Source organism: Zalophus californianus, chromosome X (assembly GCF_009762305.2).
Source record: "Zalophus californianus isolate mZalCal1 chromosome X, mZalCal1.pri.v2, whole genome shotgun sequence".
Classification (NCBI taxonomy): domain Eukaryota; kingdom Metazoa; phylum Chordata; class Mammalia; order Carnivora; family Otariidae; genus Zalophus; species Zalophus californianus.
The window spans coordinates 117494850-117516190 of record NC_045612.1 but is presented as its reverse complement, the minus strand read 5'-3'; the positions used below and the strand labels follow the sequence as shown (position 1 = coordinate 117516190).

The window sequence follows — 21341 nt, the reverse complement described above, 5'->3', positions numbered from 1 at the left end:
GCGCTTCGCCTGGGTGGTGCAGTTGGTTGAGTGTCTGACTGTTGGTTTCGGCTTGGGTGGTGGTCTCGGAGTCATGGGATCGAGCCCCACATCGGGCTCTGCGCTTGGCGCGGAGTCTGCTTGGGATTCTCTCTCCCTCTCCCTCTGCCCCTCCTGCGCTCCCCCTCTCTAAAGTGACTGAATAAATCCTTAAAAAATAACAGCATATTTGAAAAAAAATTTCATTTCTTTAAACATTGTCCTATTCCCATCATTTTTTTGAAATAGGCACATATTCCTAGAAAAGTCGCCCCACAAATGATCCATTCCTTAGTGTACACAAGTCAAAGTCACGAAAGACAAAGCAGAGGTGAGGGACGGTTCCAGATCAAGGGAAACTAGAAAACTAAAGGCCATATGTGATTCTGGATTGGATCCCCAATCAGAAACAGTGAATGATTATAAAGGGAATTACTGGAACAGTTGGGGAAATTTTGAATATAAAACACCCAGCAATAGTGTTGTATCCGTGTCAAAGTTCCAGAATTTGATAATTGTGTTATGGTTATGTAAGGGACTGTCCCTACTAACAGAAGTCACATGCTGATGTATTTATGGGTGACGTTATTTAGGTCATGATATCTGCAACTTACTTTCAAATGGTTAACAAAACATAATAATTTAAAACTTTTTAATAATAGTATGTATGTACAGAGAGAAAGAGAAAAAGCAAATACGACAAATAATTAAAAATTGGTGAGTCTGGGTGAAGTGTATACGGACATTCATTGTACTAGTCTTGAAACTCATCTGTGCCTTTGAAAGGTTTCAAAATGAAGAGCAGAGGGAAATACATGTTCATTAGAACCTTCTTCTCTTCTTGCTGAGATCTAGGACTATCCTTCAGCCTCCTGAACCCCACGTGCCCTAACCCACTTGTTTCCTTTATAGATGTATTTCTAAAACCCTAGATCACCAAGTTAATCTGTATATACATTTTCTAGGGTTTTTTTTTTTTTTTGTAAGACTGATAGAAGATATTGTGTTGTTCTCACTCTATACCTGGGTAGACTTTTTAAAAAAATTTTTTTGGCTTATTAACTTATGAGTGAAAGACTTATATCCTTCGGGAACCATTTGCTCTTACCCTGGTTGCTGGCAAAATAAGGTTTTCATTGTTCTGTGATAACAGCGCTTACTGAATGTGTTTCTTCTCTTGGGCCAACATTTGCTCATGCTGTGTTTTCTTCCTGCCTGTTCCCCAGAGATAAGGGGCAACCCCCACCTGCTGATCAAGTACCACAGTGGGTTCTTCGTGGATGGAAAGTTCCTGTGCTGCCAGCAGAGTTGCAAAGCAGCCCCAGGATGTACTCTCTGGGAAGCATGTAAGGTGACCCCCTCCCCCCCGCATTGGGCTGGGCCCTGGGAGGACGGTGCCCCATGAGGGCAAACCTGCCAAATTCCAGAACAGTTCACCAGCTTGGGAAAACAAGATGTGCCACTTTGGTTGACATCATGAAAACCCAGCCTCAAAAAATGCTATCGGGCAGATGAAGTCCAATTATAGGGTCAACTGAGTCATAAAATAATAACAATATTAACATTCGCCGTTCTTTCATTTCGTGAGAAATGTTTTTTTAAATTGGAATCATGAATCGAGCAAGGCGCTGTTTATTTCCTCCCCTAATTCTTCCTGGTTTAAGATAAACTCCAAATGGGTAGAATGTGGAGAACATATCACCATGGCTCATAACCTAAAATAATAAACAAAAAAAAAATCTTTTTAAAAATATGTCAAAGGTTTTGGTTTTAGAGGGGAGGGGGGAGGGGGGATGGGTTAGCCTGGTGATGGGTATTAAGGAGGGCACGTACTGCATGGAGCACTGGGTGTTATACGAAAACAATGGGTCGTGGAGCACCACATCAAAAACTAATGATGTATTGTATGGTGACTAACATAACATAATAAAATTTAAAAAAATGTCAAAGGATAATATTTAAGTAACACTTTGAATCACCATATATACCACAGTGATGGATGACCAAGTTTTAAAAGGCATATTTAAAGGGCTTACCATTCTGTACATGTTTACTGATTTCTTAATAACACCACAGAAGGTAGTGAAGGGTCTGCTTTAAGCGCAATCAGATTCTACCCAGAGTTATATTCCTAAGAAAATCTGGCTGAGACTTCATCTGGGGACAGAGAAGAAGGCCCACTGAGTGGCTTTGAAGGGCTAAGGGAGGGAAAGAATTAGGTTGTTTCCTGCTTGTGCTCCTATAGTGTCTCATCCTATCTTCAGGATATTTACACGGGGCAGTCTTTTTTTCTTTTTGAAGATTTTTAAAAAATATTTTATTTATTTACTTGAGAGAGAGAGAGCATGCATGAGCGAGCGGGGAGGAGCCCGAGGCAGGGCTTGATTCCACAATCCTGAGATCCTGAGATCCCGGCCTGAGCCGAAATCAAGAGTCCGAAACTTAACTGACTGAGCCACCCAGGCACCCCATGAGGCAGTCTTATATATTTTAGGAGTTTGTCACTGTTTAACAACAGTAAGTTGTGAATAAATTAAAAAGGAGAACTTATTCTGGTAACCGTTTTACCAGCCTGAACAAAATATGCTTGGTTACAACTTTAACGAATTGAGTAAGATCGGCGGTGACTTTATGAACTGTAAAACCCACAGGGACATGAGCTATTATTCAAATCCAACGCTCCCGTTAATGGTATTACTAGTAATTTGACAACAAAAATCAATGAATAAATGTTCATTGTGTTTTCTATCTTAATTAGACTACACAGTGAATATTTATTCATCCTAAGTATATCACATTGCCCTTTATACTTGGGAATTATCGTGATTTAATGAACTATACAGAAACTACTGTATATGGATCCTCCCTCCACTGTAAGGGGCTGAGGAATGATGTTTCCTTAGAACATTAATTCTTTCCCCCAATTATTCTGCCCACGATCTGGCATCATTACCCAGCAGGTCAGATTCTAGCTCTGACCCTACCTCCCTGGGAAGAAGCAGGAAAAAGGGCCAGAGAGAGCACTCCCTTGGGATTATCTTCCTGGGCTCGGTCTGGATGGCATCTGCCGTATGTTCTGGGTACAGCAGGCTCTTTTCCAGCCTCTGAGGAAAACAACAGAATTTGGAGGAGCCGTGGCCCATGAGCAGCTATGATATCACTTATCTAGCCGAGTATAACTTACTCCTCTGCTGGGTTACAGGGTTGCCCAAGGGTACAGTTACCAGGAAGGAAATAGTTGAGAGCCTGGCTTCCTTCTGTCTCCCAAATGCCCCTGGACCATTCCTTTTCCAGGGTACGTGGCCTACAAGTAAATTTGCCATAGACCCCAGTTTGTTTGGAGCAGTCTCATTCTGCAGCTGGTGGCCCGGCACAATTATCAAAAGCTTACCTATCCCTGTAAGAAATGTTCCAGGCTGGTTAGTAAATTGTATGGCCGCTCTGCTTAGAAGGCACATAAACGGCTTTATACCCATAGCCCGGGCATCTATCTACATGTGGAAGTGGAAAGAGAAATCAACAATTATCACAAGAAATGGAAAAAAAGTATGGGATAGTTTTTGTTCATTTATAAATCAGCTACTTGGGGATGCCTGGGTGGCTCAGTCGGTTAAGCGTCTGCCTTCAGCTCAGGTCATGATCCCGGAGTCCCAGGATGGAGCCCAGTTTTGGGCTCTCTGCTCAGCAAGGAGTCTGCTTCTCCCTCTGACCACCCCCCCCAACTTCTTGTGCTCTTTCTCTCTCTCAAATAAATAAATAAAATCTAAAAAAAAAATCAACTACTTATAAGCATCTCATATGAGTCAATCAAAGAGGAATCAGACATGGATTCTGACCCCTAGCATCGTAGGTACTACCCAACGAGATTAGATATCTGTATTTCAAATACAAGGTGGAAATGTGGTATAAATTAATAGTTTACAGGATTTAGAGGACCTTGAGTTTTTTTATCCATTTGGGGGAGGATATTGATAATCAAAAGTGGAGGAGTGGTGTTTGAGTAGGGTGTTACACAGGAAAACAACGAAATCACTCCGGATGCTGCGTCTAAATTCACGTCATCTGAAGCATTGATCCCGTAAGCTAGTTCAATCTTTTGATTCTTAACATTGGGTGTTTGCTTTGTTTTTTTAAAGTCTCTGCTGATATTACTTGGTGTTTCTTTTCAGATGCTGATCTGCACATTACAACCCATGAAGAGAAACACAGAGTTCCCATCTTCCCAGACAGAGTGGTAAGTCGATATTTAAAAGTTTTTGCATAGCCAGGATATATTAAAATAAACCCAGAGTTGCCAGATTCAAGACTCGAAAATATGGGCTGCATTCAGACTGCTTAGCAAAGAGAGGACAAAGGTGAGCTATCCCTGGTAGCAGCGGCAGTATTGAATGGTCAAATATTGAATCATTTTACCATTTTATATTGTTATACTTAATAACTGGGCCTTTTCTGACATGTGAGCACAGAAATAGTCGCCAAGAAATGGGTGCATGTGGGAGATGTCCTTACGATGGCCTCACACATGAGTTATTAGCTGTCATTCCTCTCCCAGCAGCAGCCTGGCCAAGACTGCCTCATGTGAGTATCCTGGCAAAGGATGGGACACCATAGGTCACAAGCAGAAAATAACCTAATTCTTTCCCTCCATTATCCCTTCAAAGCCACTTGGTGGGCTTTCTTCTCTGTCCCTGAATGGAATCTCAGGGAGATTCCATAGTTTTCCAGCTGCTTGCGGATGAAACAGAATGTCCCAATTACTGGTGGTCATGAGAAGAACCTCTCAATTGTCCCATCCAATGCTTTAGTCATATGACCCCAAACATCATTCCAAGTTACAACTTCTCCCCTTCACATAGCTCAGGTGTGCATCAGCTGGCAGCCTGCTTTGGGGAGAGGGCCATGGAGAAGCTGAGATTTCTGACGCTGTCATGGTTGGGGCCCAGGAAGAGGGGGTCTAATGCAAAACAGTCATTTGTGGCTGATCCCATCATGATTTTGGTAGGGGTGGCTCCTGGGTAAGACCGTTTCCTAATGCTGATTCTTTAGCTTATGGGAAACTTTTGTGGGTTCACCACGAGTGTGCAGATCCACATGTAGTTTTATGACAGAGGGCTAGTCTTGACCCTTAGCTCTTGAGTTTCTACTCCTCACATTTCTGCTGGGTCAATTCACCCATCTTGGACAGAGTTCCTTTCAAGGTGGCTCCCAGAACCCTCTCCCAAGGGTGGAGTTGGCCTCCAGTACGATAAACAAAACCTCGACTGCTCTGCTTAGTACAACTGTAGGTGACTCTCACCCTACAGGCTGTTGCTCTGGTTTTGCTCTGCTTTCCTGGGGTTGTAGCGGTAGCTTCCTGCTTTTAGGCTTCCCAGGCAGGTGTCAGGCTCCTCAAGTGCCAGGGGGCACATAAAATGGCCTCCCCATGATGCTCTAGAAGCTGTCCCAAAAGTAAAGCAGTGTCTTTACCCATCCATTAGCTCTATGGTGTCTTGGGCACTGATTTTCAGCTGCACACAATCACACACACCTCTCTCTAAGTAAAAAAAATATAATCTTTATGAACCAACAGGAAGGACAAAAGGAAACCCATCACTGGAGTAGGTTAAATTGTCTCCCAAATTTCATGTTCACCCAGAACCTCAAAATGTGACATTATCTGGAAACAGGTCTTTACAGATGTAATTAATTAAGGACTGAGGTGAGATCATACTGGATTAGAATGTGTCCTTATAAGAAGAGGAGAGGACACAGGGAGATACACAGTGTAGAAGGCCGTTTAGAGACCTGGGCAAACCAAAAACCAAATAATCCAGTTTGAAAAAAGGGCAGAAGACATGAATAGCCACTTTTTCAAAGAAGACATCTAGATGGCTAACAGACCCATGAAAAGATGCTCATCATCACTCATCATCAGGGCAGTGCAAATCAAAACCACAATGAGACACCACCTCACACCCGTCAGAATGGCTAAAATTAACATGTCAGGAAACGACAGATGTTGGCGGGGCTGTGGAGAAAGGGGAACCCTCCTACACTGTTGGTGGGAACGCAAGCTGGTGCAGCCACTCTGGAAAACAGTATGGAGGTTCCTCAAACAGTTGAAAATAGAGCCACCATACGATCCAGCAGTTGCACTACTGGGTATTTACCCCAAAGATACAAATGTAGGGATCCGAAGGGGTACGTGCACCCTGATGTTTATAGCAGCAATGTCCACAATAGCCAAACTATAGAGAGAGCCCAAATGTCCCTCGACTGATGAATGGATAAAGAAGATGTGGTATATCTATACAATGGAATATTACTCAGCCATCAAAAAGAATGAAATCCTGCCATTTGCAAGGATGTGGATGGAGCTTGAGTATATTATGCCAAGTGAAATAAGTCAGTCAGAGAAAGACAAGTACCATATGATCTCACTCATATGTGGAGTTTAAGAAAGAAAACAGATGAACATATGGCAAGGATGGGGGAAAGGGAGGGAGGGAAACAAACCGTAAGAGACTCTTAACGATAGAGAACAAACTGAGGGTTGATGGAGGGAGGTGGGTGGGGAATGAGCTAAGTGGGTGATGGGTACTAAGGAGAGCACTTGCTGTGATGAGCACCGGGTGTTGTATGTAAATGATGAATCACTGAATTCTACTCCAGAAACCAATATTGCACTGTATGTTAACTACCTAGAATTTAAATTAAACAAACAAACAAACAAACAAACAAACACCTAGGCAGGAGATTCGAGTTATGCTACCACAAGTCAAAGAATGCTAGAACCACCAGAAGTTGGAAGAAGCAATCGAATATTCTTCCATAGAGCTTTTAAAGAGAGCACGGCCATAGAGAAGCCTTGATTTCGAACCTGAGGCCTCCAGAACCGCAAGAGAACAAATCTGTTGTTTCAACCCACCAAATGTGTACTGATTTATCATGGCAGTCCGAGGAAACTAATACAATTATTAAGGTTTGAGGGCTTTATTTTGTTATCAGCAACATTGCTCTTTTAGTTTGGGTACATGCTCCAGTCCTGAAGCTTGAAAATTATGGCCTTATTAAACACCTAAGAGCAATGTCCAGAATAAGTAAATCTACAAGGACAAAGGGTTGATTAGCGGTTGCCCGGGGCCAGGATGGGAACGGGTGACTGCTAATGGTCACAGGGGTCTTATGGGAGTGATGGCAATGTGCTCAGACTGGACTGTGGTGATGGTTGCCCAACTTGATAAATTTACTAAAAGTCACCAAATTCTATACCTTCTATATGGTATGCAAATTATAATCCAGTAAAATTTGTTTTAAACAAATCTAAGAGCAGAAGATAATTTAGGAGCCAGAAACCATTGCATCTAATCTCTGGCAAGGAATTCTTGGGGAAATGTGCTGAAAATTATCAGTCAGGCAGATCACTGGCCAAGGGTTTCTAAGTCTGTTTTGATTGTAAGCTGCCCTAAAGGATCGGGGATCAGCGAGAGTATCATGAAAAACATGTTTCCCTTTGTTTTGTTTTTACCAGAACATTCAGTAGAGGGCTTACTTTGCAGAGCTGAGGAAATTAAAAATCCACTTTCTAGCCCTTCTGTTCAGATTTCCGTGTAGGGAACTTTCCACAGCATTTATTTCTGGACAGAACCACCGCATAGCTCATAAACAGCAGTGTCCTGCAGAGCGAAAATTTCCAGGACGTCGATCCCTGCAAAAAAGTAAAAATACGCGTATGAAAAATTAAATGCAGAGCTTATATCTTTTTATGTGAATTTTCAATTGAAGTATAACATGCACTTGGACAAGTATACGAGCCCGAAGTGTTCAGCTTGATGAATTTTCACAAACAGAACACACCTATATAACTCTTACTCAAATCAAGGAACAGAACATCACAGAACCCCAGGGGTACCATCAGGTTCCTTTTTAGTCACTACATCCCACTGAGCACAATCACTAGCCTGACTTCTAACATCATAGCTCACTTGCTTGGTTTTGACCTTTATGTAAATGGAATCATAAAGTATATCGTCACGTATTATCTGTCTTCCTATGAGATTGATCCACACTTTAGTGTGTGGTTGTCATTTCCTCTCACTGCTGTATAGGATTCCACTGTGTGAATATACCCTTATATTCGTTTTATTGCTGCTGTAACAAATTACCACAAATTGAGTGACTTAAAGCAACACACATTTATTCTCTTGAAGTTCTGAAGGTCAGAAGTCTGAAATAAAATGGGTCCACAGGGCAGTATTCCTCCTGGAGGCTTTAGGGGGGAAAAAAATCTATCTCCTTGCCTTTTCCAACTTCTAGAGGCAACCTACATTCTTCAGTTTCTGGCCCCCTCTTCCAACTTCAGGGCCAGAAGGGTAGCGCCTTATGTTTAGTATCAAATAGGTTTATTATTTTACCCTTTAAACGGGCATTTAGGTCATTTCCAGTTCTTATCGAATTGAAATAATTCTGCTACGAACATTCTTATATGTGTCTTTTGATTTCACTGCTGGGTGTGCATATAGACTTTCTGGATCGTAGGGTATGTGCGCGCCTGACTTGAGTAGATTCTGCAAACAGCTCTTCAATGTGGTTATATACTCTGAACTCCAGCCAGCCAAGTATGAGAGTTCCAGTTGCTCCAGATCTTTGCCAATACTTAGTACTGCCCTTGTTGCCCTGCTCTTCCTTTCCTTTCCTCTTCTTCCTTCCTCCCTTCCTTCCTTCCTTTCTTTCTTTCTTTCTTCCTTCCTTCCTTCCTTCCTTCCTTCCTTTCCTTCCTTCTTTCTTTCTTTTTCTTTCTTTCTTTCTTTCTTTCTTTCTTTCTTTCTTTCTTTCTTTCTTTCTTTCTTTCTTTCTTTCTTTCTTTCTTTCTTTCTTTCTTTCTTTCTTCCTTCCTTCCTTCCTTCCTTCCTTCCTTCCTTCCTTCCTTCCCTCCTTCTTTCTTTCTTTCTTTCTTTCTTTTTCTTTCTTTCTTTCTTTCTTTCTTTCTTTCTTTCTTTCTTTCTTCCTTCCTTCCTTCCTTCCTTCCTTCCTTCCTTCCTTCCTTCCCTCCTTCTTTCTTTCTTTCTTTCTTTCTTTCTTTCTTTCTTTCTTTCTTTCTTTCTTTCTTTCTTTCTTTCTTTCTTTTTCTTTCTTTCTTTCTTTCTTTCTTTCTTTCTTTCTTTCTTTCTTTCTTTCTTTCTTTCTTTCTTTCTTTCCCTCTCTCTCTTTCTTTTCATTCTTTCTTTCTCCTTCCTTCTTTCCTTCCTTCCTTCCTTCCTTCCTTCCTCCCTTGTTCCTTCCTTCCTTCTTTCCTAAGAGCTGATGTACTTAGCGTGTTAGCTCCCAGTACCTGAATCTGTGCCTCACTGTGATATATTCAAATCTCTTGTCCTCCAAAGCTGAAGATTCCTCGAGCAGTTCCTATTTTCACAATGAATGAACCATCCTCAAGTACCACCGTGGCCCAGTATGACAGTGACTCAAAGAGAAACTATGGCTCCCAGCTAACTGTCAACATGCAGCATATTCCAAGAGAAGATTGCCCTGACTGGTGGCAAGTAAGGAAACTGAAGAGGTAAACTTCAGCTTTTAGTCGGGCTGTCCAGCACATAGGGTAGCCATCACCCCCCTGCCTTGGACGTCAGCCTCAAAGCTGTCCATGCAGGCCTTAGCTGAGAAGGGCTGCCCTCCCCGAAAAGGCTCAGTGCTTGAGCCAGAAGCCTGGGCGAGCAGTGGCCCCACTGGGACCGAATGGCATGGACTTCCCATCTAGATGATCTGATCTATGATCTAAGAAATACTGGCGCATTTTATTTCCTGCCCTTTCTCTCCCCCTTTTCCCCAAATAACCCTATGTGCCAGAAGTTGGCAGCTTTAAAATATATCCTTTACATGTTTCGGGTGGGCTTCCTTTTGTCCTGTGCTTACAAATGCCAAGTAACACTCCCAGCGAGGCCTCGGCTGCCTTCTCAGGATGGACACCTTCAGCTCTCCTGACGTGATCAGTCTTCACACGTTTTTTAAGCCAAAATGAAAACTACCTGAAAGGCAGTACATAAACTGTGTATCTCTCCAGGGTCTCTGGGGCCAAGCCGGGGCCCCATACTTGATGCTCACTAAAGATTGAACTGAATCACAAGATGACAATAGAGAAAGGGTCAAGTGACTGTCCTTCCCTCTTTGCTGCCTCAGCCTTCCTCCCCATCACATTCTTCACGGTCATTAGCCTCCATGCAGGGCACCGGGGTCTGTCTGTCCCCACAATGGATGCAGAACATCTCTCTGACTCCTCAGGCATCTCCTTTCTTTGTTTTCTCCCTCGTGCTCTGATTTTTTTATTCTTTCCATCCTCATCATTTTTACCTAAAGCAAATGCCTCACTGTACCGATGACACAGCCACGGGGCCACACGGAACTTGAAAGAATATAAGTGTATTCTTGTTGTTGCTTTTGGCATGACAAATTGTGGGGCTTTTCATTTCAAAGTGGAGCTAGGGTCCAAGCGTATTCATCTATACCTGGTACCTCAGGGGACATGTCACATTTATTTGCCTGCAACCCAGTGTTCTTGTGGAAGGAGACCACCGATAGACGCAGATCCTAGGAGAGTGGGTGTCATGTCAGCTTTGTGCCGGGCCCCCCTCCCTACCGGAAGCCCTAGGGATTCATTGAGGGAAATGTGCAGTGAAACTGATCAGTAGTCAAAAAAGCAGTCAGCACTATTAATTCATGGGGCGGGGAGTACAACCACCAATGCCTGAATGGCTAGATCCTACCTTTTTTTTTTTTTTAAAGATATTATTTATTTATTTATTTGACAGAGAGAGACACAGCGAGAGAGGGAACACAAGCAGGGGGAGCGGGAGAGGGAGAAGCAGGCTTCCCGTGGAGCAGGGAGCCTGATGCGGGGCTCGATCCCGCGACCCCAAGACCATGACCCGAGCCGAAGGCAGTCGCCCAACTGACTGAGCCACCCAGGCGCCCCATAGATCCTACTTTTATTGAAAATACTGACTTTTTTTCATCTTGGATTTTTTGCATTAATTTTTATTTAAAAAATTTCATTAACACATTATTTACCTTGACTACTGAGTTTTTCTGACACCCCCTTGGATTTTGCACCCAAGATTCAGTCCCGACCTTGGATTCTTCCCTAGAACTTGAGAAAGCTAGTTATCTGAACAAAGAACCGATGAATCACTTCTTAGCCTGAGTAGCATTACATCAGTGAGTGAATGATGATGATTGCTAAAAGATCTTTGTGGATTGAATTTTAAAAATGCAGTCATAAGTCTCAGCTCACATAAGGAGATAATACTTTTTTATCAACTATCCTCACTTGAGCTGCATTTTAATTTTTTCTGAGTAGTAAAATAACGGCATGCTTCCATTAAAGCATTCAAGTATTGCAGAATATCCAGGGTACATTCTTCTAGAATGTTTTCCATGCACATGTTACCACGTACTCTTCTGTGCCACTCTCTCTCTTCACATCTTGGACATTTTTTCCCATTTAAGCACATGAGGCCACGCTTCAGTTTTAATGTGGAAAAAATATTGAATGGTGGGAAAACACAGCATACGTCTTGCCATCTTAGTAATTTTTAAGCGTACAGTTGAGAGGTGTTAGGGACATTCACACTGTTGTGCAAGCTACCTGATTATCCTGAATGTCTAGATAGTGTTCCATCATATGGATAAACCTAAGAGATGCACCACGGATGGGCATTCTCTGTGTGTTCTTAAAAACAACATAAAAGCTAGATAAATTGCTTAGCATTTTAAAATAAGAGTTTTCTTTTGAAGAGATGAAGTAAAAAAGCCATGCTAGTGAGCAAGGCTCTTCGGAAGGCAGCACTGAGGGCTTTCTCCAGTCTTTCCTTGAAATGGAGCCAGAGAAGCATTTCCTTGTTAAGGAAGCTTGTTGCTACGAAGGGTGGTTTTGAAAAAGGGCCTGAGATAGGAAGGCGAGCAGGAAATAGGTCCTACATTCCAAGCAAAACAGCCTTTGGACTTGGAGAGGTAGGCACTTCCTCATGCTCTGCCTACCACGCAAAACGGAAGAGGGAAAATGACGGGTGGCAGGGGGTGATGAAGACCTTGAGGATCCCTTAACCCCATGTGGAGTTAAAAGTTCAGTATTTTCCAGACTTTTCATTGCAATTGCAACAGCCAAGAGGGAAATAACGTTAAAATATAGAAGTGACCGAATGCTTGCATAGCGACAAAAAAATCAGGAGTCAAGATGATCTATTCATCCAACTTTTCTATTCACAGTTCTTTTTTGTTTCGGAACACTGTCAAGCTGTCTCTGGTTATTGGGGTCCCTGCAATGCAGGACGAAAATGTGAAAAGGACTCATTAGCTTAAATTCCCAAACCAAGTGAAATACGATGGTCAAAATGTTACATGAAGCTAAAAGATACCTAACAAAACTATTTTTCTCCTTTAACATTTATAAATAAACATAGGTTTACAAAATGTATCTTTTTGTCGCAGCAGTGAAGATTTTGCAACCAGCAACCAAAGGGAAAGGACGGTTGCAAATCACAGCACCTCAAAGATGTCATGGTAAATCAAATGCAGATATTCCTTTACGTCTAGGATTTGCTTCCATTTGCAGGAAAACTAACCACATTTGCAATCATTTTCCATCTAGACTTCATGTTTAAGGTAAAGACAAACCAAAAAAATTCACGTAGTTTGCCTCTCTGAACCCTTCAGTTGGTCTGAGTCGATGACTTGTGGGTTAGTTTTCCTCGCACTGATATTTCCTGTCCATCATTCAGGATATGCACCGGTGTTAGCACGAACCGTAATATACCTGGCTCTGGCAGCTCTAGCAGGAGAAAAAACCACCTCAAGTCGAGTAACTCTTCTCTAAGAATTGCTCTATACACAACCCGAATTTTTTTTTTAACCTCCTACTACAGCTGCTCCCGAAGGTATTCATCTATTTCATGAGCCCGCTCTTCCAAAAGAGTCAAACAAATCCACGTTCCTGGGGGCCTCCTTGTAGCAAAGAGCCATTTTCTCATTAAACTGGGCATGAACTCGACTTCTGAGTGATTCTCTCTTCACTTTGCCCATACCTTCCCAGATGCAAAGACGGAACCCTGACAGTCTAAATTTTATTTGTGGCGGTGAAAGCAAGGTGGGATTTGACCTTACACTGCTAGGTAATTGCATTATTTCTTGGTGGTTTTTTGCATTCATGTCGTTTCCTCTCTTAAGGGGATTCCCCGAGTCAAGTTCATCCGAAGAAGAGGAAAACCTGGATGACTATGAGTGAGTTTGAAAGTCTTCTGTGTTCCTCTAAAACTAACATAGATGTTTCTATTCCATTCTTCCCCAAAGGCATTAGAGCAGATGTGTCTCAGACTTGCTTGGGAGGCTGTATTTACTTGCGTAAACTCATATGAGGTGCTGGGCCATTTATCTGGGTGATGGGTGATAAGGAGCTGGGTTGTTACTAAGGGAAATATTTTTCTTCAGTCTGGATTATCTAAACTGGCTGTACATATTCACTGGATTTGTCATATACCTGGTGTCCCCTGCACTTGACTTTGTCTTCGTAGATGCAGCATATGACATTTCTGCCGAGTATTTCTGCCCTGGAGGTCTCTGGTCAGGGTGACCTTTGAAGGCTCTTATTAGCACTTATTAGTCCCGTTTTTGAAGTTATTTATGATACAGCAACAAGGTAGCGCAAATGAGACTTGAACTTGACCGTATTTATGTTGGGAGAGTCCTATTTCTAGGGCAACCTTATCATTTAACATCCAGATTAGGATGTTTTAGAAAGAGAGAAAGCGTGCCCTATTAAATATTACACCTGGACATCAGGCATGAGTTGGACTCTTCTGGGTGAATAAAAATGTAGGATCACCCCAATTATACTGGGACAGGTTGGCCTAAGGGGCCCTTAAGGTCGTTTCCAAAATCTAAGACTGTATCTTTCTACAAATAGGGACAAATAAGTCTCCGAAACTTTATTTAAAGTTGGCATTAAGGAGAGGTGGGAGTGAGAGGGGCAGACTCCATCTCCCAGACAGCTGCTCCCCAATGGTGGCCAACTCACTTGAACACCGGGATTATACATCTTTTCAGTTCTGTTTTTCTATGAGTGTGGCCACTGATATATTGGCTGTAGGTACAGTGAGAGGTTTTATAAAGTACCTGTCACGGTTTCGACTCTTTGTCTTACCTCTAAGCCAGCGTGGCCCTAGGCGTTCCTGCCACATTAGGGAAGACGGGCTGTAGGCCCCGCCCCTCCACAGCATGGCTTTTTCACCACCATCTAGCTCCCCGTGATCCCTACCTTCTTCCCCAATATCCACCCTCAGGAAAGCCTCTGATGGAATAATTCAAACTAAGACATAAACGCTGAGAAACACCAACACCAAAATTATCCAAAGATAATAGCACTTTGACGGATGACAAAGACTTAAACCCATGGCAGTGAACCTCTAATTGTGGCTGCTAGCCTTGAGCATCTCAATGAATTGGAAGTCTCTCTTCAATTTGGAAAGCCCAGATCTGACCATATGGACGGTCTCTATCTCCATCATTTCTAAATTCAAATGGTGACCTGAGAGGTGTGCACTGGGGAAACACTCAGGAGAGACCTGCCCTCTTCCAAGTCAAAGAGGTGCCGAAGGGCAATCAGGAGCAGAGGGCTGCGTGATCCGGGGCTCAGCCTCTCGCACCGTGCTCGGTGCCCCCAGCTTCTACCTCTCTCAGCGGCACCGAAGCATTTGTTTGGTGGGGCAGAACTTCATGAAGATTTCTACTGTGTTCTACTGAAGGCTGAGACACTGAAGTTTAGATGGAAAATCATACCTTAGGAGCAGGCTTAGCGTCTGGTGCTCTGGCAATGACATGCTGAAATCTTTTTTAAAACAAACAGAGCCAGATCTCAAGTAAAGTGTGTGTGTGCGTGTGTGCGTGTGTGCGTGTGCGTGTGCGTGTGCATGTGTTGGGGGAGGGGCTTATTCACAATCCCACCTTGCTTCTCCACGCCTCTGTCCTTATTCCCGATCATCTCTTTCTTCTCTCTCCCATAGGCATGTATTCTGGATCATATTCCCCGAGGAGTCTTTTGATTAGCTGTGATTAGTTTAAAATATTAACTCAGAAGAAAATGACCAGTTCATACCTCAAGTATTAATTAATTATATCATATCTATAAGGGTAGAATTAGAAGAGACTTTTTAAACTTATATTCAACCCTCATCCTCATTTTGCAGATGGGTAATTCCAAGGTCAAAAAAGGCCAAGTGGTTTGTCCAGAGCCATACAGCTACTCATTAGGAAGTTATGTCTAGAATCCAGACCTCCAAGCTGGCTGGTGGCTCTTTCCACTCCACTGGCCTGCCCACCAGCTGGCACGCCCCCCCGCCCCACCTAATACAGCCTCACCCTCGGGTTCTTCTTTCCTCTTCGGGTGTTATCCTCTAGCCAGAGGGTCCTCGTAAGCCCCCAAACCCATGCTCCATCCCCCCTCACACCCTGTTCATTTCCCTAGTATGACATTCCAGCCAAAGCCAAAAGACCGCAGTCATTGTTGATCTCACGTGAGAAACAACTCTGGAGCCTGTTGAGCTCTACACAGAAAGTAAGATGTGATGCTCTTGGCTAACTTAGTGAAAAAGGTAATATTTAAAGATCATGCCTGGCTGCCCCACATCATCTCTTTCTCAGGTTGCTGTACCTGTTCCTGGCTTACTATAGCCATAGAGGCTTATCTATTGCTATCCTGCAAATAAAAGAAATATTCATCAGAAAAGCATTTGCTTTGAAAATAGATGCTATAAGGTGTGCTTCTATCAGATTATTAAAAGAAAAATATAGGGTTGAAAGACAGGCAACCCCAACTTTCCCATTGGAATATTCTTTCATTCGTCTCATCTCCGGCTCTCGCTTGAAACAGTGACACATAGAACTCGCAGACCTGCCCCAAAGAGGCCAAAGGTTCTTAAGTGCTAGCCCGCGTGAAAACAGATATGCAGGCACCACCCCAGAATCCTACTGAGGTGGTACAGACTCGCGGGAATCCGTAGTTTTGAAAAGCCCCTGGGGGGATTCTCTAGAGCAATCGGGTTGGGAAATCCCTGACCGAAGCTGATGCCTCATTGTACGGGGTAGAAAGTTGAGTGATCAGGCACGCGGTTACAAATTATTAACTCGCAAATATGCGATTCTTTCTCCTTGCAGCTGGTTTGCAGGTAACATCTCCAGGGCCCAATCGGAGCAGTTACTGAGACAAAAGGTAAATTATCTAGTCTTTAAAGTAGACTTTAAGGATCTTTCTTGTGGGGCCCAGAGGGCAATGCCCTTACTTCTCATAGAAACCAGATGGCTAATTACACAGGCAAGTGGTCATAGAGGCTGCAGTCCAGCCCCTGGGTTACGGGGCCCTTCGCATGTAGCCACTTCCTAGGTTTTTCATTATCTCCTGCTGGGTAATTAGCCACTTCCAAATTTGGCAGTTTGAAACAAGATTTAGGAGTTCTCGCCATTCTGTCCACAGGGAGCCATGGTTCTGCTCCGTGTGGCTGACGGGGGTTTCCTCACAGCCTGGCGATCCCAAGGCAGGGGTAGATGAGGACAAGCCCCGTGGTTCACCACAAGCACTGATGGAATTTTGGCTTTTGTCAGGCCTGCTAATGCCCTATTAGCCAAAGCAAGTCTGGTGGCCTAGCCCGGACTCAGTGTGGGAGGGGACTGCCCAGGGCAAGAATACAGAGACATGACTGACTGGGGGCCATCTATGTAACAGCCTAGCTCAACTCTGTCCCTGCCCAGGAGCACCTAAACCCGAGGACGGCAGGTGCAGTAGGGAATACCTCTACCTGATTTTGTTACAAAATTGGCCCTTTCCACCTGCCAAACTGATGCTGTGATACAGTTCGACCTAGTAAAACACACCAAGGATTCCTCTGAGGGCTACTAGTGAGAACGTGATGACGTCACCACCTAACCTGGTATCTCGTCAATGTTGTCGCATTCATAGCTTATTGTCTGCTCTTTCTGAATCTGGATTTGCTTGGAATTAGCACAAGTCATAAAGAAAGACAAGTTGAGCATGAAATTTTAACAAATGATTTGTTCTACGTCTTTGGTTTTCTAATACCTTCTGAGGTATTCTATTCCGTGGTGATAGGTGGTTTTAAGTGTTATTTCTGAAAGATTAAAATGTCAGGTTTCCACAAAGACAAAACAGAGAACACTATCAGAGAGGGTTAAAAACTAAGTGGAGGGCGCCTGGGTGGCTCAGATGGTTAAGCGTCTGCCTTCAGCTCAGGTCATGATCCCAGGGTCCTGGGATCGAGTCCCGCATCGGGCTCCCTGCTCAGCGGGAAGCCTGCTTCTCCCTCTGCCTCTCTCTCTCTCTCTGTCTCTCATGAATAAATAAATTAAAAAAAAATCTTAAAAAAAAAAAAAAACTAAGTGGAGACGGAGAGTCAAAGCACAGGGTAGGTCTCTCAAGGAACTGAGAGAGAAAAGGAGGAAAGCTGAACCGTGGGTCCCCTTCTGTGCCAGTTGTTGGGCGATCTGGGCCGTCAATGACATTTAAAGTCGATCAAAAAGATCCATTTCCCTACCACCTACCAGGAAAAATAGTTCTCAAGAATAATGAAAATGTTTTCCATTCCTTCCACTCTTTCCTTCCTTTCCAGGGAAAAGAAGGTGCATTTATGGTTAGAAATTCCCGCCAGGTGGGAATGTACACAGTGTCCTTATTCAGCAAGGCTATGAAGTAAGTATGACATGGATTTCTCCCTTTTATCTTGTGTGTATGTTCTTTGAATACGTTGGCCATTTAGTCACATTTGGGGATAAGACACCATCTTTAAACTCTGGCGTTGTGGCTCAAAGGATTTCTATCAAATGCAACCTTGCCCACCCAGCCCCGACTCTGAGCGCTCGTTCTCTGGCGGAGCCCCTTCTGCCCATCCCAGGCGACAGCGAAGTGCCCAGCGCACAGCACGCCTCAGTAAACACTTGTTAAGGGAATCTGGGGTTGTTCCCCTTGACTTGGTCCTAAGCCTAGAAAGAGAGAAAAAGCGCAATGGAGTCTGTCCACTCTTGGCCCGAGCCACCTGCTGAGTTGAGGAACCTACCCCAGTGTCTGGTTTTTAGTTAGTCTCTCCATTAGGGGCAGGGCTAGCAGAAAGTTAAATCAGTGTATCTGTGTTCCCCACATAGCTCCTTTCCGGGGTGCTTCCTCTTTGTGTGGTGAAGCTGCACCTTGGGGTCCAACTCCCGACTCCACCATCTCAAGGCTTTCGGACCCTGAGCAAGTTTCTTAGCCTCTGTGCCTCGGCTTCCCCATTTGAAAAGAAAAAACAACAATGACTGTTATGTTCTATGGATTCACGTGGTGGATCACAACAGTGCCCGGCACAGAGTAAGCGCTTAATACATGAAGAGCGATTACTACGATAGTGGTTGTTATTGTGAAGGAGTGAATCTAGGCGCTCCACCCCCCTGCCCCAACACCTAGGCACATACGACACCCCCAGTCACCACCTGCAAGTCACCGTCACTGACATCAGGGTCCTCTGCCAGAGTTTTACAAGCCACTGTCCCATTGGCTCTTAGCTCTTTTGTTCCTTCTAATCATTCTGTGAAGCAAACAGGAAAGCTGTTTTCGTTGGCACCATTTTACAGATGAGAGGTTTGGGCTTCCACAAGCGCTCACGAAGACGCAGACCCCCCCCCCCACCACCACGTTAATAAGTGACCGACTTGAAGTTGTGCCTTCCACAGCAGAGTTCATGTTCCTTCAACCACACTCCTGCATCTACGTCGGGACCCCCAGTGTTCTGAGATAACAATCTGGCCAAATCTTGACTAGGACCATTTGAAAAAAAAATATTTCTAAGAAAAATATTTCTTTTACTGGTTGGATGGCATGATCCTACGCTTTGGTGCTGCCTCCATGTATACCCTACCCTTGGCACCTATAGGTCTTTTGGTAATAATGAGTGATTAAAAGGTTATTTTATTTTGAGAAATGTTTTTTATGGAGTATCTACCTCCAGTTTGAGAGACTAGGCTGTGCCCTAAGCAGTGACCCAGCATTTTCCAGTGCAGGAAGCCACATCCCCGGTGCATCTCACGGACCAGGTTGCACACCTAGATGCTGGCTAAAGCCAACCCAGTAAGAACCAGGGAAAAGGATTTGCTTCACTGAATATTAAGAGCTCTGTGACCCTCTGGCCCTGCAGTTTCAGCCAAAGTTGATAGCAGAAGTCTTCCTAAGTCAAGGTCCTTGATACCAGGTTTATTTTTGAAGGCGGCCAGGTAGAAAACAACAGCAAATAGATAAGGAGTCAAGTGAAAATAATCCACATTCATGACTATGGAAGCCTTCTTTTATGAAACATCATCAACAGGCTTGAATGAATTTCATGCTAAGACCAAGAGCAAAGTAGCCATTTGCAACAAGAAGACACCCCTTTCCCTTTTTATAGTCGCAATTTTAACTAGGCTGGTATTACAGCGACGACAACTCATCAATAGTTTCTTATGCGCCAAGCACAGTGCGAATTGCTAGATATAAAATAGCATCCGATCTTTGTAACAACCAAATAGGCATATTATTTCTGATTAGCCCAAATCGATGTGCCTCAATTCACCACTATCTTCCAAAAGGAGAGCAACGGGAAAAATATGTTTTATGTGGAAAAGGTACAAGTTCATGTGAGGAATTAAAGGACATCCCCACCCATTTCATCTTGCATGCTTCACTCCCCAAAGAGCATCCCACCCATGCTCTGGGTGAAACACCCACAGCCTAATCACCTTTGTCTCCCACATTTTAATATTCATTATTATCCTAAAAGAGAATTGGTGTTCAGAATAATGATCTTGAGGAACTGCACAGCTCTCAATCATCAAAGGAAGACTCTAGTTTTAGATGGCTCAGGGAGGAACAGTGCAGAGTTGGAATTTTATTGTACATGAATTCTGTATGTGCACAAAGGTGACGCTGAGCTCAGAGAGGAGCCCTCTTCCATAATTGCCAGTTGTCATGGGTAGCTCTCGAAAAACCTCAGCTGTCGAGACTGAGAAACCCTCTCTGCCTTCCCTCTCCAAAATTTGCAAATGCATCTAAATTATTATTTAACCATTGTTGAATCAAGCTTCCGTCAGTAATTAAAAACATTTTAGAGGCACCTGGGTGGCTCAGTTGGTTAAGTGTCTAACTCTTAATTTCAACTCAGTCATGATCTCAGGGTCCTGGGATCAAGCCCCATGTTGGGCTCTGTGCTCAGCGGGAAGTCTGCTTCAGAATTCTCTCTCCCTCTCCCTCTGCCCTTCCCCCTGCTCCCTCTCTCTCTCTCAAACAAATAAATCTTTTTAAAAAAATTCTAACATTCTGTCTTCCTTACTAGTGATAAAAAAGGCACTGTCAAGCATTACCACGTGCACACAAATGCTGAGAACAAATTGTACCTGGCAGAAAACTACTGTTTTGATTCTATTCCAAAGCTTATTCATTATCATCAACACAATTCAGCAGGTAATTTATTTCAGTTTTTCTTTTATAGGTCCTTGTTGATAAATAGCAATTTTCTTGGATACTACCAATGCTCCTAATATTCCTAATATTATCGGGAACCATGAAAATAGGAATAAAAATGCTCTCAAGCCACACAGCTGCTATGATTTTTAGCCTATGTTTCCTGGAATATAATATTATATGCTCTAAAATGCCAGAAAAATGAAGTAGAGTAAGCTGAGTGACTTAGAAGTAGAGATTCTCTATATAAAAATATTTGCAGTCTTTTTCTGCCCATAGAAGTAAGTTGATTACAAAATTCACACATTATAGAATTGTTTACCATTGGAGAGAGAGAACCTCCACGGACAAGTTGGTGTCTATCCTGACAGAATGTTTTCCTGTGCTGATACTAACACTTATTTATTATATATATTAATGAATTATGTATGTGTATGTATGCATATTATATTTTTACCGAGATGAGATCGTTCCACACATACTACTTTTCAGCTTGCTTTCTACATTCAACACGTCTTAGTGGTCTTTCCACGCAAATACATATTAGCTTACGGTCTATTTAGGAGCTACATAGAATTCTACTGTAGAATGCTCCATAATTTATTCACCTAACCCTGTATTGATTAGCGGTTGGATCGCATACAGTATTTTCACTTTATAATTGATGTTTCTGTGCACAGGCCTGTGCACATGGCCCTGTATGAGTGTTTCTGTAGCCAGATTCCGTAGAAGTGGAATTTCTAAGATAATGGTTAAGAAGATTTAAAATGTAGACATTTTCAAATGCTTTTCAGAGACGTGCACTCCCGCCAACGGCAACCTCCTTCAA

At 43.2% G+C, this 21341-nt stretch overlaps 1 protein-coding gene across 6 annotated transcripts in view; it reads left to right on the top strand.

Annotated features, from left to right (window-relative positions):
• The window catches only part of BMX (BMX non-receptor tyrosine kinase), a 50008-nt gene that overhangs the window by 12338 nt on the left and 16329 nt on the right, over nucleotides 1–21341 (top strand). For 4 of the 6 annotated variants that reach the window (XM_027609462.1, XM_027609464.1, XM_027609460.1 and 1 more), the window contains 8 exons: nucleotides 1245–1364; nucleotides 4188–4252; nucleotides 9378–9553; nucleotides 12478–12549; nucleotides 13213–13266; nucleotides 16195–16249; nucleotides 17661–17740; nucleotides 20385–20512. In XM_027609462.1, the coding sequence (XP_027465263.1) occupies nucleotides 1245–1364; nucleotides 4188–4252; nucleotides 9378–9553; nucleotides 12478–12549; nucleotides 13213–13266; nucleotides 16195–16249; nucleotides 17661–17740; nucleotides 20385–20512 (750 nt within the window). The remainder of the gene's footprint in view (nucleotides 1–1244; nucleotides 1365–4187; nucleotides 4253–9377; nucleotides 9554–12477; nucleotides 12550–13212; nucleotides 13267–16194; nucleotides 16250–17660; nucleotides 17741–20384; nucleotides 20513–21341) is intronic. The other 2 variants (XM_027609459.1, XM_027609463.1) reach the window with 2 other exon arrangements.